The 17371-nt window shown below is 41.9% G+C and overlaps 1 protein-coding gene across 1 annotated transcript in view; it reads left to right on the top strand.

Annotated features, from left to right (window-relative positions):
* Positions 1-17371, top strand: part of MYO5C (myosin VC) — a 70871-nt gene that overhangs the window by 27867 nt on the left and 25633 nt on the right. Inside the window, exons 11-24 of the mRNA XM_025197011.1 lie at positions 783-1048; positions 1634-1715; positions 1965-2105; positions 4770-4895; positions 5665-5748; positions 6056-6190; positions 6560-6657; positions 7632-7718; positions 7802-7913; positions 11326-11537; positions 14505-14670; positions 15007-15153; positions 16069-16233; positions 16419-16512. Coding sequence (XP_025052796.1) covers positions 783-1048; positions 1634-1715; positions 1965-2105; positions 4770-4895; positions 5665-5748; positions 6056-6190; positions 6560-6657; positions 7632-7718; positions 7802-7913; positions 11326-11537; positions 14505-14670; positions 15007-15153; positions 16069-16233; positions 16419-16512 — 1915 coding nt within the window. The remainder of the gene's footprint in view (positions 1-782; positions 1049-1633; positions 1716-1964; positions 2106-4769; positions 4896-5664; positions 5749-6055; positions 6191-6559; positions 6658-7631; positions 7719-7801; positions 7914-11325; positions 11538-14504; positions 14671-15006; positions 15154-16068; positions 16234-16418; positions 16513-17371) is intronic.

Below are 17371 nucleotides of genomic sequence, written 5' to 3'. Positions count from 1 at the left end.
GCAACTACTGGAATGGCCCTTGCGACTGCTTGTAGTCTGTGCAAGACAGCAGCCTCAAGGCTACTCAGATTTGTGCCAGGAGTCTAACCCAATGGTTCTCAACCTTTTTAGACTTGAGGCAACCTCAGTAGATTTGAGGTACCCCTCAGTAGACTCAAGCCACACGTCAGAAATTGCCCGCTTTGAGCTTTCACTAATTTTTTACTATAGAAAAATAATAGTGCAATTCTTCTATTGTAAACATCTCAGAGAACAGGTTAGAATGGTTTTAACACTATGGATTCCTGTTTGAAACTGGGTTTATCTTGTTTGCAAACCTAATAGTGCTAACATTGTATGGCACCCTGGAAAAGATCTCAAGGCACCCCAGGATGCCATGGCACTATGATTGAGAATCACTGGTCTAAACCAACATTTAGTGGCCCCCAAACCAGGGGAACGCAATATAGCTTAAAACTACCTTCCTCTTCTTCACTCTGCAGTAGGTTCATCTTGTCCAGTCCAGGGGAGCTATCCCTCTCTGTAGAGAAGGTTCTTTTGAGCATTGCATGCTCCATAGAACCCCTTTTGACATCAGTAGGGATGTTTACTTGAATAACAAATGCTGAGTATGGTCCTATATCATAAACAAATCCCATAGGTTGAAATCCTGACCTTTTTTAAGTCCACACATATGCGGCCACTGACTCCAACAGGGCCAGGATTCCACCTATGTATTTTAAGTATTCATTAGATACAACTTTTAAATACATTCTATTAATATTTATTTTTCTCCTTTAAAGCTGGAGGATAAACATCTTGATATATTCTGTGAACTTCTGGATTTGGATAGTGAACCAATGGCACAGTGGTTGTGCCAGCGAAAGATTATCACTTCCTCAGAGACTGTAATAAAGCCAATGACAAAACTACAAGCTCTTAATGCTAGGGATGCATTGGCAAAGAAAATCTATTCTCACTTGTTTGACTACATTGTGGAAAGAATTAACCAAGCCTTGCAGTTTACTGGGAAGCAGCACACTTTTATTGGCGTCCTAGACATTTATGGGTAAGATTATCTCTGGAGAAAAATGAATGTAATGATCTACCTTTCTTTGCTGTCAGTATGTCTCTAGTCTCTGACCTGTATGTCTATGATTTGGGAAATGTTATGTACATTCTGTGTTACTGTGAATTAGCTTTCAAAGACTCCATTTATCCAGAGATGCAGTCTTGTGTTCTGTAAAATCTTCTGCCTGCAGTACTGTAGCACAACTTGTTTATGAAGATTAATATTTATTGCATCTTAAAGTAACAATTGTCCTTGAGTTTGTTACTTCTCATGATACCAGTCTTTCATATTCACCTTTTCAGAAATGTTTCTGGGGAACCCACTCTAAAGGTACTGTTACTTTGATGTACAATGTGCTGCTTTACTGGTTGGTTATCTTAGTTTTTTGGAACGTTTTCAATTCCATTGTATATTCAGGCCTGAGCTAGGAAATTTGAGAGAATATCAAGTTAGTATATATTTCTATTATAAGCAGCATCTTACTCCAAAGTCCCATAGAGAATTAGCAGTTACTCTTAAGTGATCATGTGCCTATTTTTCCCCATGCTATTACATCTTCCTCTTATTTATAATGTATTTCAGCTTTGAAACTTTTGATGTGAACAGTTTTGAACAATTTTGTATCAATTATGCTAATGAAAAACTACAACAACAATTTAACCTGGTACGTGAGTATGTTTTGTTGCAATTGTATATCTTGGCTGGTATGTATTGTAACAATTCACAGTAATAAAGAAGATATTTTATTTTTTGTATATAAAAGCCCACTTTTTTTCAAAGATATATACTCTACTGCATATCACATGAACATGGTAGCTTTCCCTGTGTTTTTTAATGTATTACTAAACTGCCTGTATTGTGTTTCTAAATAATTAACCTGTATTTTTGGTAATGTTGACATTTTCATTGCTAGCATGTCTTTAAACTTGAACAAGAGGAGTATATGAAGGAAGATATCCCATGGACCCTAATAGATTTTTATGACAACCAACCAGCTATTGACCTTATTGAAGCTAAAATGGGAATATTGGAGCTGCTAGATGAAGAGTGCTTGGTAACTTCTAACTTGTTATACTAATGAGCTGGCATATTAAACAATGAAAACATTTCTTCATGTTGTGTTTTGACCAAAATTTGGGGCTTAATCCATTTTTTCCTGTTCAAAATTTAAAGATAAGCACCTTGCTGATACAGTAACAGATCTCTGAATTTCCTGATTATCTTCTACAGATTCAGAGAATCTTTTATTATTGGCAGGAAATAGAGCAGGGGAGGCACCTTAGAGACTAATGGGTTCCAAGCTGGTGTAGTCTGTGTTGAGGGGGCACAGATGGCATCTGGGTCAGGACCAAGGTCTTCTGGCTTGGTTGAGAATTGGCATTAAATAGCAGATACAACAAAAGCATGTATATTAATCCATATATAAATAAAAACAGGTTGCTTAAAGGAATGGAGAAGAGCTGTAAAGTAGGAGCAAAGAGATATTATCAGGAGTGGCTACAAGAGAAGTGCAGTAGAATAGAGAACCTGATTACTAAAAGAATAATAGCACCGGAGAGGAAAGGAGCATGTAGAAATTAATGATACAAATATGGCAAAACTGCTCCATCTTTAATGCTGAATGAAGTTCTGTTAATGTTGATGTGATTTTGCTACATTTGTAACTTTCTCAGCTTGTTCACACATAACAATTAGAATATAACAGCTGCTGTTCTTGCTTAAATCCATTTGTTCTGTTTGCTTTTTTTATTCCACTTAAAATTAAGAACAAAGAACAGAGCCCATTTAAGTCACCAAATCTAGTCCCCTGCTGTTGTAGGCAACCAAGCTTCCCTTCCTCACTTTCAGCTACACCTTAGCTATACCAGAGCTGCACCCCTTCTCTTACAGCACTCCCACTTGCTGTCTGTGCACCATCCAACCTTCTTGTCTTACAGTTTCTCTCCTTCTCTTTCACCATTTCTTTATCTGTTATATCAGGCACATGCAGCAAGGGTCTGTATTTTAAAGGGAAAACATAATCTTATTTATAAAGGACATGACCAGGAAAGAAAAGATCTCCCAGGAGATTTCTGTGTAACACTGTGTGACAGAGCAACTTTGGTGCCTGCCACTTTAAGGGCTTAGAGCAGGCAGCAGGGCAGCTGACAGGTGTGGACCAGCCCTAATGAGGTGGTCACATAACTGCAGGAGGATCCTGTGATTGGAGGAGGGAGCTGAGCAGCCTCCATTTTAACTTGGGCACTCATTGCTGAGCCAGCAGTCTGCTGCTGGCAGCTGGAAAAACACCACCCAGCTGATAGGGCTGTGTGACACTTCAGTCACTGATTCAATTCAGTGGAGATTTGGCCCAATTCGGTGGCTGAATCTCCGAATAGAATCAGGAGACCCTGTAATCTCTCCGAATCCAATCAGAACCCTCCAAATTGATTCAGAGAGATTTGGAAAGATTCAACAATTCAAACATAGACAGCTTTAAATGTGTGCCCCACCATAGCAGTGTTCATGAGCTGCGTCTGATATCTCAAGGTATGTAGAAAAAACATTTAAAGCTGTGTCTATGTCTGAATCACTGATTCTCCGATTCAGCATCGAATCTGCAGATTCAAATTTGGCCAAATCAGGACAGTGATCCGAATCAATGAATTGAATCACTGTCCCTAATTCAGGCTGAATCCAAATAGAATACAGCACGTTTCGCATACCCCTACCAGCTAAGCTGCTGCTCAGAACATTCTTGGAGGTAAGGACAGGAGCTATGGGGATGGCAGGATGCTCCTGGTCCTGCGGTATGACTGAACACTACACTCTGCTGCAGTAGGATAGCATGGTGGGTCCACCCATGGCGAGGTAGTCCCCAGGAAATGCCATGCCAGTTGCCTTCCCAGTGAAAGGCAAGTAAGGAGCGCCTTATAGCTCCAACCCCCACAGCATAGTGAGTAGTAGGGAGGCTGTGGGGCCAGGCACATCTTTAGATACCTGAGCCCATGGGGTGTAAGACCCCAAGGCCCTGGTGAGGGGGGCCAGGAGTTGGCCATAATGAGGGGGTGGAAGAATGGCTCCAGCGAAGGGGACAGAGTGTTGGCCCTGCGAGGGGGGTATAGTGAGAGAATGAGCCACGTAGAGTAGGGCCGCAAGGGTGGCCTGAAGGGCTATACAGTATTGGTGTGGAGTAGGGTCATGGGGGTGACCTGGAGGGCTGGGGCATGCAAGGGTGAACTGAAGATCTGTATATAAGCCAGCCCCACAAGTAGTTCAGGGAGTGAGCCCCAGTAAGGGGGCATGAGTGAGTCCCATGTGAGACTTTGGAGCATGGGTCACAGTGTGAAGCACTGTAGCAATATGGATGCCATCTGTGAGACATAGAACATGGTATAGGGAAGGTCGGAGCTGTGTATATCGCCCTAGGCATCAGGGCATTAAGATAGGCAGCCTCCCCCTTATTACATTTAGTTTATTAAACATCAAGCTATGGCAGGAGAGGCAGAGCAGACTGCCCTAGACAGGTGGGCAGGCCAACGTTAGACTGGCCTCGTGATGACCTCCTGTCATAGACACTGGCAAGTCACAGCTTTCAGAATTCAGAGCATTTATAAGACATATGGGAAGTTACTAAAGGTATGCAATGATATTAGTAAAAAGGCATTAATTGATAAGCAGTTTTCTTGTTGTTAATCTTCTATTTTATTAAACAGCCTCACTGTTTGCCTTTTTACAGTTACCTCAGGGAACAGATGAAAATTGGCTTCAAAAGCTGTATAATAATTTTATCAACAAGAACCCACTCTTTCAAAAGCCAAGAATGTCAAACACATCTTTTATCATCCAGCACTTTGCTGATAAGGTATGGCCCACAACTATTTTTCAACCAGCTTTAATAGGAAAGAATCTACTAAATGTAGATTCAACTGTTAGTCTTACTTGTCATAAACCACCTTTATAAGCATATTTAATATTAATTATTTGCTTATTGGCAGGAGGGCCTACATTGTATGGTGGAGAGGGGAAGTCCCTGCTCTAAACAGCCTACATGCAGTCATAAATTTGTGAACATAAGCCAAAAAATTCAGTTTAAGGTTGTAGAAAAAAGGCTGTAACATACAAGCAAAATAGTCATGGACGCAACTGACACACATCTTGTTAGTACCGTAGAGTTATATTAATATACGTTATTTATATTAGAAACAGTTTTTTGGTTTCTGGGGGATGCTGAGAGTGGAAATGGGGTGAAAGAGTAACTGATGGGAGTGGGTAAAGAAGATAAGAACACTTGAAGGAATGTCTGACCAAGATGCCAGCCTATGTAACGTGTACTAAGAGAATATGGTATTCCGCAGACAGCTTGATGTGGACAGATTTTAATTAAGGGAGAGCCAGAGGGCAGCTAACAGTGCATTGCGCCAGTTTGTCTAGCTGCTACAATGTGGGCTTTGCACCTAGCATAATGATAAAGGCAGAATTTTACCCAGAGTATGTAGGAGTACTACAGATATTGGGTTATTAAGACAAACCCTTCTCCAGTACCTAGCACATCTCAGTGGTAAGAAAGTTCTTTTTAGTACTTGTTCATGTTGTTGTTGCTATAAAATTAATTATCTTGCTTCTTTGCACAGGTAGAATATAAATGTGAAGGATTTTTGGAAAAAAACAGAGATACAGTCTATGAAGTTTTAATTGAAATTTTGAAAAGCAGCAAGGTTTGTAAATTCATGGCTAATTAGTCTATGGAGACACCAGATTTCCCATGGAGTATTAGTAAAGATTGACATAGAATTCTTTCATTTAATGTTACTAACTTGAGACCAGCTTATGTTTAAGAATTTTAACTAGGTCTGAATTAATTCCAAACTATATATTTTAATTCCAATTGGCCAGAGACCTTAAGGTCCATGACTAGCAATTATATATGTATCATCATTATATATGTATCATTATAATTACTATATTAAATAATTGATAGAATTACTCCTAGTTTTAACTGAAATCCTTTCTTCACACTTTCAGTTTCATCTCTGTGCAAACTTTTTTAAAGACAATCCAGCACCCATTTCACGCTTCGGTTCAGCTATCAAAGTCAAACCTGCAAGACCAGTGGTCAAGGCCCCTAACAAACAGTTCCGGACAACAGTTGGCAATAAGGTACCGTGTTTACTGGCTGAAGTGGAAAATACTGCTGATACTCATACGCCAATGAACTTTTATTTGTGGGCCTGATATTCAGACATTCATAATTATGAGCATTGTGCTGTCATGTATTCATTGTTGGAAACAACATGTTTCTTGGCTACATAGTATGCAGTTCAACTAGGGCCAGCCCAATTACTATTATTTCAACATGTGTGCTTGTTTACGTCTTTGTATAATATCTTGGTAAATAGTGCCAACATTTGAATGAGCAGACCTCTAAGAATACTACAGCCTGTATTTTTGTCACAGCTTCCAGCCAGAAGATGTATTGTTTGAATGTAAACATTCAATTAACTAAACTGCTGCCTTATTGTTTTCTAGTTCCGCAGTTCTTTGTATTTGCTTATGGAGACACTTAATGCAACCACACCTCACTATGTCCGATGCATAAAGCCAAATGATGAGAAGATGCCATTTGAGTGAGTATCTTAGTGCTTTTGAAATAATATACTATCTTTAATGAAGAAGAATAGTTTCCTTTTTAGATTAACCAGAAGTCAGTTGCCTGTTCTTGATTAACCAGACTTCACATTCAGAATGTATTTTATTCCTTTAAAGAATACTGAAGTAAAACAGTTTTAATGTTTTTACACAATGAACGTTATAGAACAATGAATATCACATGATTCTCTGGATCATATTTATTAAGACATTGGAAATTTTCTATCAGCTTAAAAGTCATGTATTAGTGGTTTTTCTTTTTAATAAAATGTTAGGAGGGAAGGCTGGACGTTTTAATTTTAGATTCATGGGTGTGCTTGTTTTTGAGGGTGAAAATTAATATATGTGGATATCTGAAGTGAAGTCACAGACATTTTCATATTTTTTTAAATAAAAATAGTTTTGAGGAAATTAGAAGCACACAGAAGAGAGCTGTGTGCAGTGTCAAGGGTATGTAATATTTTTCACTTTTCCCCAGAATACTGCAGCATATACTGAAATTGCTGTAAAGGAAAAAACCTTTCTCAGACACCTGAAAATTACTTTGGAACCATCTGTGCTTCTACTTTTAATTGTAATATTAACAAGAAAGTATTCATTCAATTAAAACCCCTTTTGGTCTGAAAAAACCTTGATCTATGTATAGTTGATAGTGCTGTGTTCAGGGTTTGCAAGACTAGGTCCTTAGTTGACATAGAGTGTATTATTATCCAGCTGTCTAAATAAGTGAATTTTGACTTGTCATCCTCCTCTGTATCTGTTCTTTGTAGAACAATATTATATAACTCATCAATATTTTAAAACCTACAGTTTTGTTTTATGGTTAAAAAAACCTATTACCTAGGCTCCACTTAGACAAGCAGGTTTTAATCTCTGGAAGAAATACAATCAGTAATTAAAACAGAATCTGAAAAATCCAGAAGAACTAAATATGTAAAATCTGCTTCCTGAGGTTTGACTCCAAGCGGGTGGCTCAGCAGCTTCGAGCATGTGGTGTTCTGGAAACTATTCGAATTAGTGCACAGAGCTATCCTTCCAGGTGAGCAATTGTTCTTTTTTAGTTCAATGACAGTATTTAGATCTATTTAAATAATTTACATGCTCAAACTTGTCATTGTATAGGTGGACATACATAGAGTTTTTCAGCCGTTATAGCATTCTCATGATGCAGCATGAACTCTCACTAAGTGACAAGAAAAAGATTTGCAGAACTGTTTTGCAGCGGCTAATCCAGGTTAGTATTTCTGCACCTGACCGTTACGTGCTGTAGAATCTATTATAAATGCAAAAGATCCAATATTGATCATATTTTATATAGTCTTTTCATGCTTGTTGGTGAGGTAATTTGATTTCTTCTGGTCTAGTGGACTCAGCCCAGGGCTGAGTCATGTTCTTTCTCCATCTGTTACAGTTTGTGTGTGGCCACAAGCAAGTTACTTAACCACTCTCTGTCTGTTTCCTTATCTGTGAGATGGGTATCATGTCAGTCTTTCTGTGCTTATAAAACATTTTAGATTAGTGGATAGGGAGTGCTAAACACATGCTAAATCATTGTCATCATTAGTTACTGGTTCCAGCTTCTGGCTGTCTGACAATACACTGACTCCATCCATCTCTTCTTACCTTTCTGTCAGTATTTTCTCCCAGGAACCACTTTATCTTCATCACAGCCTTCCCTTTGCTTCTTATTTTTAATATGCAGTCTGAGCGTTCCATATGGTATCCTACAGCCTCCTTGTCAGTTCTTTTTCAATCCTCCTGTCACTCTTGCCCCCTGAACCAAGATCCTTTAATCCATCAGCTATTTTTAATACTCTCTTAACATAGCTTTCTGTGTATGGGGGCACATTCCCTTTTCTGTAATCATCATTTTGCTCTCATCTTTATTAATCTTCAATCTGTATTCTCCATATCAATATGGAGTAAAGCTTCTGTCCTTGCATCCTAACTCATCACATCCTCATAGAACAAGATGGCCTTCGCTCTGTTCTGCGTCCTCTCCACATTTTGAAGAACTCCTTCTGTAGCTGCCCTAAAAAGTATTGGAACCGACATGCTGCCCAAGTGCAAAGAAAGCCTCACAGGAAACCATTCCATCTCTCCATACTTTGTCTGCACACAACATACATGAACTTCTTACATTCTCTAATGGAATCCACATATGCTTTACTTACATTTAACCTTTCTGATTCTTCTCTCCTTTCTCCAATGGAACCCTGTCCTGGGCCTTCTCCATAACAGTGAAAGCAAAGGAAACTTTTTTGTTACATTCCCAAATCTTTCTTGCCATCTCTCTAATAGCAAACATGAAGTCTTTCCCTTTGGAACCCATGTTCCTCTTTGCTCAATTACTCTTCAATCTTCCTTTGAATCCATTAAATATCACTCTTTTGAATACCTTGGCACAACAGTATGTAATTATTATTTCCTTATAGTTGTTACTCCTCTTTCTGCCCCCTTCTTTCCAAATACACACCACAATTCCTCTGTTGTATATAAGCAATATATATATATATATATATAATGTATATATAAAAAGAAATAAAACAAAAACACTGCACCCTCCTGGTTTGGTATAGGTGCTCTCTAGCAGCCTTAGAGCGCATGCCCGGTTCAGGCCGCGGGATGTGTCCCCGAAACTTGGGCGTTGGGCTGCGTTCGACTCCAAGGGATGCCCTGAAAACTCGCCTGCCATGACTTGATCTTCCTTTTAGTAGTGGGGTTCTCCCTCGTGGGACCTTGCGGACTGGGCGCTGCCCCTTGTGGGTGTTCTTGGGGCTCCATCTACCCTACACCCCAGCCATACACCAGGCTTCAGGACAACCATGTGATGGATCTCCAGCTTGTCTCTTTGATGTTCCCTCCTGCTCTTGCCCCCTCTTTCCTGTCCCTCAGTATCTTTTTTCGCCCCGAGTGTCTACAAGGTGTGGGACCGGTCCTGCCTCAATCTCTGCTTTGGCCCTATCTTCGAGCTGTCGTGTTCGTCAAGGCTGCCTCCACTCCTCTTCTTGACCCTTTGGGTCAGTTGGGGATGCCTCCCTGGTTCAGGTCTGAGTGTCATTCAAGATGCTAACATAAACAGAAAAAAGGAGGAAAGAAAAGGAACAGGAGGGGTTCAGGCCACAGCCCACCCCATTCATGGCTCCAGCGTCTGTGGTCATCTGAATCCCTCAATGCCATCCTCCTTGGCCCGGCTGTCCTGCCGAGCTGGGTGTTTACCCTTTTAAGGGCGCCGGGACCCCTCTGATGGGTCCCTGTCCAGCCCCCTGAAGATCTGCTGCTTCTGCGGTCCTGTAGCCCGGGGAGCAGCTTCGCCTCCTGCCCTTGGCTTAGCTGCTGCCCGCGCTGTTTCCCCGCCGCCGGCTCTTTAAATCCGCCGGGCAGCGGTTTTCGATGATGTCATCTGCCGGTGCCGCTCCCAGCTGCAAATAAAAGCAGCTGATGAACCGCGCTGGCAGCTCTTCACGGCACAGCGCGGTTTTTCCTGTCAGAGGTAAGTAAGCCCTCTTTTTAGAGCTTTGGTTTTGTCCTTCCGGGAGCTCACCCCAGTCTCAGGTCCTGCCATGAGAGGGTGTTACGGGACCTCCGTTTGTGTCCCCCTGGGACAAACACTTACTAAGACCTCTGTGTGTTTATGTAATTTAATAGGCCTTTCATGCTAGGATGCCATAAATTCTGTAGAACTGTTCGAAGAATATGTTACCCTGCAGTCAGGCTCTTTTGAAGCCAACATTTTAATCCCAGCAGGTTCAGTTCAGTCCTTTATCCTCTGGAAGATACTAATCTAATTTACTGAACAGTTTACTGCAGGTGTGTTTTTTCCAACAAGATTTGAAAAACTGGTGCCCTCTGGCTCTTAACATTCAAGAGCCAGTCTTTGTTCTGGACTGGTTTTAGTTTAAAATATTTTCTTCCTTTCTATTACTTCTGTACAACTCCTGTATACTACCAGTTACTGGTAGCTCTCCTTCTAGCTCTTCTTCTGAGATGTGGCTGTAATTTCTATCAATATGAAAATACACAAAGCCCAAATCTGCCTTCAGTTATACCACTTAAATTAACAAAATGACTGTTGACTTACATCCAAGGTAGCTGTGAGCAGAAGTTGAGCCATAATTTTTAAATTAGTTTGAGATGTTGTAGGATGAAAGATACAAGTATAAAATACACAAAACTGACAATAAGCAGGTTCCTCAGGCACTTTTGCATTCAGGTTCCTTATGTGCGTTATTTTTGCCAGGTAGAAAGATGCTACAATAAACAGAGTGCATAAGTTAGGGAAACCATTGAGGTTTACTCCTGAAATGTTTTTTTCTTAGTCTGGGGGCTGTGTGTTTTGGGATCCTTTTGGTATTGCTTTATTTTTACATTTTGGGGATTAAATCTTTTCTCATTGACATGCCTGGGAGTAACCTTTGGATTTAGCATTCTGTTCTGTGCCTTTCCCCGTCATGTGCATGTGCTAAAAGATTCCCTGCAGGTATAAAGATGGTAGGCAGTACTCAGAGTTAACCAGGTCTTGTCATTTTTGCATTGCTCAGCTACTGTGCTAAATTTTATGAAAGATGAAATGTGTGGTTTTTGAGGAAGAAGAAATTGCAGCTTATAAACAAACTACTGCTTTGCTTTGCTTTGTTTTCTTTCAGGATCCTAACCAGTATCAGTTTGGGCGAACAAAAATTTTCTTTAGAGCAGGGCAGGTTGCTTATTTAGAAAAACTACGGTCAGACAAACTGAGGCAAGCCTGCATCGTGATCCAAAAGAACGTCCGAGGCTGGCTGCAGCGGAAGAAATTCCTCCATGTCAGACGAGCAACTATTATAATACAGCAGTACTTCCGTGGACAGCGGACTGTACGGTATTTCATGCTAATAAATCAGTTTGCTATTAGGGTGTATGTAAAGAGGTCTAGAAGATCAGATTCATCACAGGTTTGTAAGGGACCTCAAGGGTCATCTAGTCCAACTCCCTGCACAAATGCAGGATAACTTATTCCTAAACTATCCCAGGCAAATCCTTACCCAGCAAGTGTAGAGTTTAAAATTGTACTTCAGGTATCACTTTTTTTCCCCTCTTGAATTTATGTATGACTTTAAATCATTTTTAACCTCTCTCTGCCTGTTTCCTTACCTGTGAGGTAGGTATCACATCAATCTTTCTATGCCTATAAAGCATTTTAGATTAGTGGATAGGGAGTGCTAAACACATGCCAAATCATTGTCATCATTGGTCACTGGTATTCAGGAAGTACTCTAGCAAATTTCAGATGCAGTAAGCCTAATTCCTGAAAGTCCTGGATACGCCAGAACTTCTGTCCTTCTGTGTCTGATGCCAAGTGGCACACTAGTAAGCCCAAAACAACTGATTAGCTTCAGAGCCCTAGATAAGGTCAGGCAGTGCATGCAAATTGGCTTTTTACTGCTTGACTATCCTCAGTCTGATGTATGGGACTGTGTAGGCTTGTGCAGTACTGAGGCTGCTATAGCCAGCAGCCTGTGAGGTATATGGTTACAACTGTAGATAGTAGGTTTTAGACAGAGGCTCCCCCAAACAATTGCTTTTGGTGGGTAAAGTTGGACAGTCTGGGTTGTTCTTAAGCCTGCTTCACTTAAATTGGTCAGAGAAAAAGATATCTTTAGGCCAGTGAGAAACAGTTTTTCATTGTTCACTGTATCTGAAGCGTCATCCAGAAGCATTTTAGTAGTCTGTCCCCTTTACCAGGCTTGTCTATTAAAGGCAGTGGCAGATTAAGATTTATTGGGGCTCTGGGCAAATAGAAAATTAGAGTCCCCCCACTAGGCAAGGGCAGGTTTCCTTTGTGCCCACCAGGGGGCTCTGGCTGGACTCTCCCAACCTCCTTGGCACGTCTGGGGCAAGCCAGGGGCCATGAGCACTGCCGAGGTGAAGGCAGCCCAGGCCCTGGCCTGGCCCATCCCGGCCCCTCTGTCCAGTGGGTGCCTCACAGCCAGGGTTGAAATCCCCCGGTTCTGTGAGACAGGTCAGGGCCGGGGCTAGCCTAGGGGGAGGGGGACACGGGCTCCACGACTTCCCTGGTTGCCTGCCTACCCCTCTGTCCCATCCCATCCTGGTGCCAGCAACCTCCCACAGATGGCCCCAGAAAGCCACCAGTGTCCACGTCACCACTGTCCACTGGAAGACCTGCTCCCACCCCTGGCCCTGGCTTGGAGGTGCATGCTGCCGACCCTGGATTTCTTTAGCCAGCATGCCTGCGTGGGCCGAGCTGACCCTCGTGCCCCAGGGGGCCGAGCCCACCTGTTAATCTGCCCCTGATTAAAGGCTTATTTAAACAGGGAAGTTACTATGAAGTTTACAGCTTGCTCCCTACTCTGCACTAACTCCTCATGTGGACACTCTTGCTGCTCAGTAAGGTAGCTTACTCTGCTTTGAAACAGAAATGAACAGCCTCACCCAAAGGCACACTTAACACACATTGGGTCCACCTACATGTGTGCTTTACTGCAGGAGTAGACTAATTAGCTCCACAGTAAAGCATCCCTGCAGCCTGGGCTACTCTGCCCCATCTCAAATTGCTGCTGTCTTGGCTGCACATGGAGGCACTGCACCCAGGAGTAGTTTTCTCTGGTTCAAACAGCACCAGAGCTTATTGTGTTGCATTAATTGCACCTGTAGATGCACCCACTAAGTGCAACTGTATGAGGCTGTAGTAGGGAGACGCTAGAGCATTGTGAATGTACATCTCAGCATCCCTATCTTAATTTCCCTTACTTGACAAGCCCATGGTTTGTCTTGCTAATTTTCACCAGCTGGGACATAGTCTGGGGATGCAGATCCCAATAGGAGAAAACCTGTTCTAGTCACTCTAGAGAGGAGTTTCCTCTATGTAAGGTTTGTAGATCTGTAGGTGTGGACTGAGCCTGACCAGGTAACAGGACTCTGTCCACTTGGCACTTAAGAGTAAAATGTTATATCATGTTGCAGTATATGGAACATCCTTTTTTAGTCCTAAATTCACCTCTGTATTGCATTAAAATGCCAAGATCTTAGAAATTATTGCAAAATACTTTTATTACAGACTAGCAAATTGCCCATCAAGAATGACAGGGGAGGGGCAGGCGTGGATAGAGCCCAGTGTTTGCCCCCCCACACCTCATCTGCGCCCATTCTCCCCTTCTCCGCCTCCGCCCCTGCCATTTGGAGTTTGGCCCCACTCCCCTCCCCTTCTCCACGGCATCGGGCTCAGGCCCACTCCTTTCCCCCCGGCAGGGCGGGTCCTTTCCCCCCCACCCACTCCCGGCCTCATGGAGCCTGGGGCCCCTCTTCCTTCCCCCCCCCCAAATCGGGCCCAGGGCTGCTTCCCACCTCCTCTCCTGCTGTACAGGCCCACTCCACTCGCCACCTCCTCCAAGGAGCTGGGGGGGTGGGCAGGCCGGGCCAGCACTTCTGGCCTCGCCCCACTGTGCCGTTGCCGCCACTTCCAGGGAGCAGGGCTGGGTGGGGCGAGGCCATCAGTGCTGGCCTCACCCCTCCGCTCTGTCCCCGACGTCATGGCAAGGCTCTGCTGCTGTCTCCTCTCCAGAATGCTCTTGGAGCACTCTGGTTGTTTCAGACAAGCAATCAGAGTGCAAATAAAGTGTTATGGACAGACAGACTAAGGCTTTTATAATATTAGAATAATGAGTTATGGAACTAGAACTATACACAGTGTTGTTTAGTTGAAATGTGATTTAAATTATCCATCCTATTATTTCCTTTTTTGCTCCGTATTTGAACCTTCTCTGACAAGAGGAAAAGCACAAGGAGTCTCACGTGAATTAAAAAAATATTTATTTTCTTCTTAATTAAGGCAAGCCATAACTGCTACAGCCCTAAAGCAAACATGGGCAGCTATAGTCATTCAGAAGTACTGTCGAGGATACCTTGTCCGTAAACTTTGTCAGCTCATCCATGTGGCTGCTGTAACAATTCAAGCGTATACACGAGGATTTTTAGCAAGGAAAAAATACCGAAAGGTACAACATTTTTTGTATGTGATCCTAGTGTATGGGAATAGCTAATGTACTATAAAATGATGCTTAATACTGTATCTTTTGTACAAATGATTCTTGAACCTTTTAGCGGGTCAATGTAGTATTATAGAAAGTAATCTTGAACCTCAGAATTTCATGTAGGTTGCAGCTTGGTTGTCCAAGTTTTAAATGTTGGGAGGCAATATTATGGTTTTGATATGCTATTTAAATATATTAGTACTTTGACACTTTCTGTAGAAACAATTCTTTATCTACAATATAGATTTACAGAATATCTGAGCCAGTGCTGATTGCTCTACCAGCTCTCTCCTTTTCCAGATGCTCAAAGAACACAAGGCAATTATCCTTCAGAAGTATGCCCGTGCCTGGCTTGCGAGGCGTAGATTTCAGAACATTCGGCGGTTTGTTTTGAATATTCAGCTTTCATACAGGGTTCAGCGATTACAGAAGAAACTAGAGGACCAGGTAGGTGACATATGTGCATCAGGATTTCTTTCTTTTTCTTCTTTTTTTTTTTTTTTTTTGAGCATGTTTGTTTTATTCAGAACCAGATACATTGTGAATTGAACATTTGTGTGATCAATATAATCTCGAGCTCATTTGGCAAGATAAAAAATTATACAAAAAATATGGACCTTTATCCTTAAAAGCATATATCAATCACTGTCTTCCTGCTGTACTGTATTTGTCCACCAAAGGAATTTCTTGCATCTTTGGAGCATTTGGTATTGGCCCTTGTTGAAGATGATATTTTAGACTAGAAGGACCACTAGTCAGACAATTGCATGGCAATTTCTGTGTTCTTTACAACTCTTCAGTCGGATCTCTTTGACCCTTTTCATACTGGGATTAGAACTCTGTTGGCTACAACTCTAGTTGACACATTTGCTATTTTTTGTGGTCTAGCATGTTTTCCTTTCAAAGATGGTTTACAAGATCCATCCCAGGCAAATTATTTTTTTAACAGCATTAATGTGGTTTTAAAGGGGGCGGGATGAGGTGAAATCTCTGGCTTCAGTAAAGGGGATTGAGCAAGAGCAGTCAGGGACAGGCATGGGTAACTGCTTTCTTATACGTAAGGTAAGGATATAAATGGGGTTGTCCAGGTATTACTTCACTCTGTACCTAAGCATCATAATAAGGTCTATTTGAATAAGATTTTAGTACGCTAGTACTGTTCAAAATCCTGTTTTAAAAGTTATAGAAATGACCAGTTAAAGAAATGACCAGTTATTCATTTCCCAGTAAAAGAAACGAGGTAATTTGGAAGTTGCTGAAAGGATAGAGCAGAAAGTTTTGCACTGATAATCTAAGTTACCAAGCAGAATGGAACAACATTTTTCAATTGGTATCATTCTTACCTTTTTTTAATCATTGTAGAGCAAAGAAAATCATGGCTTACTGGAGAGATTGACCAGCCTAGCTTCAACTCATGCACATGACCTAGATACAATCCAGAAACTTGAATTAGAACTTGAAAAATTAACCACACAGAAAAGAATCTCTGAGGATAAAGGGAAGAAATACAAGGATGACAAGGAACAGGTTAATCTTCTTGTTCTTGCTTGCAATATAATTTTATGTCTTTTGGTTACTATGGCAACTCTGATTCTGGGCATCGCTGTGAATCTACAACCCCTAGTAAAGCCCATGTTCTATTTCAACTATAAGATGGGTGTTTTTAATGAAGATTTTTTTACATTCAGTATCATGTTTACTTATATTTGCAGAAAATCTCAAAACTTGAGAAACAAGCTAAAGAATTGCAGGCAGAGAAAGAAGTTTTACAAGAGAAGCTCCAAGAGAAAACGGAGGAAATGAAAGGTATAATAATTAAAAATCAGACAGCTTTAGAGCTGCAATGGGGAAAATTTCTAGAGACATGTACAGGTACTGAGTATAGCTCCACTGAAGTCAACAGAGATGCACCAGTTTGCAATAGCTAAAGATCTGGACCAAGTTTTCATCACTCATGTTTACACAGTCCATAGACCAAGACTTACATTTCAAGAATTTGTCTATGCCAGGGGTGGGCAATTTCATAGATTTCATAGACATTAGGGCTGGAAGGGACCTTGGAAGATCATCGAGTCCAGCCCCCTGCCCAAGGGCAGGAAGTCAGCTGGGGTCATTGGATCGCAGCAAGATAAGCATCCAGTTTGCTCTTGAAGGTGTTCAGTGTAGGCGCTTGAACCACCTCCGGTGGCAGGCTGTTCCAGACCTTGGGGGCTGGGACAGTAAAGAAATTCTTCCTTATGTCCAGCCTGAAATGGTCTTGTAGTAGTTTATGACCATTCGACCTAGTTGTCATCCCGAGGGGCGCTCTGGTGAACAAACGTTCCCCCAGATACTGGTGGTCACCCCTGATAAACTTGTAGGTGGCCATCAGATCACCCCTGAGCCTGCGCTTTTCCAGGCTAAAGAGTCCCAGGGCTCTCAGCCTGTCATCGTAGGGTCTGCTTCCCTGACCTCTGATCATGCGTGTGGCTCTTCTCTGGACTCTCTCAAGCTTCTCCACATCCTTTTTGAATTGTGGAGCCCAAAACTGGACATGGCCAGTCCGCTTCTGACTCCAGTGTCCACATCATTAATGAAGATGTTGAACAGTATGGGTCCAAGGACAGAGCCTTGGGGGACCCCACTGGTCACAGGACACCACGATGAGTGACTTCCATCAATTACT

Source organism: Alligator sinensis, unplaced genomic scaffold, assembly GCF_000455745.1.
Source record: "Alligator sinensis unplaced genomic scaffold, ASM45574v1 scaffold250_1, whole genome shotgun sequence".
Taxonomy (NCBI): Eukaryota; Metazoa; Chordata; order Crocodylia; family Alligatoridae; genus Alligator; species Alligator sinensis.
Note: the sequence above shows the minus strand (reverse complement) of the source record. Positions and strands in the feature narration are given on the sequence as shown.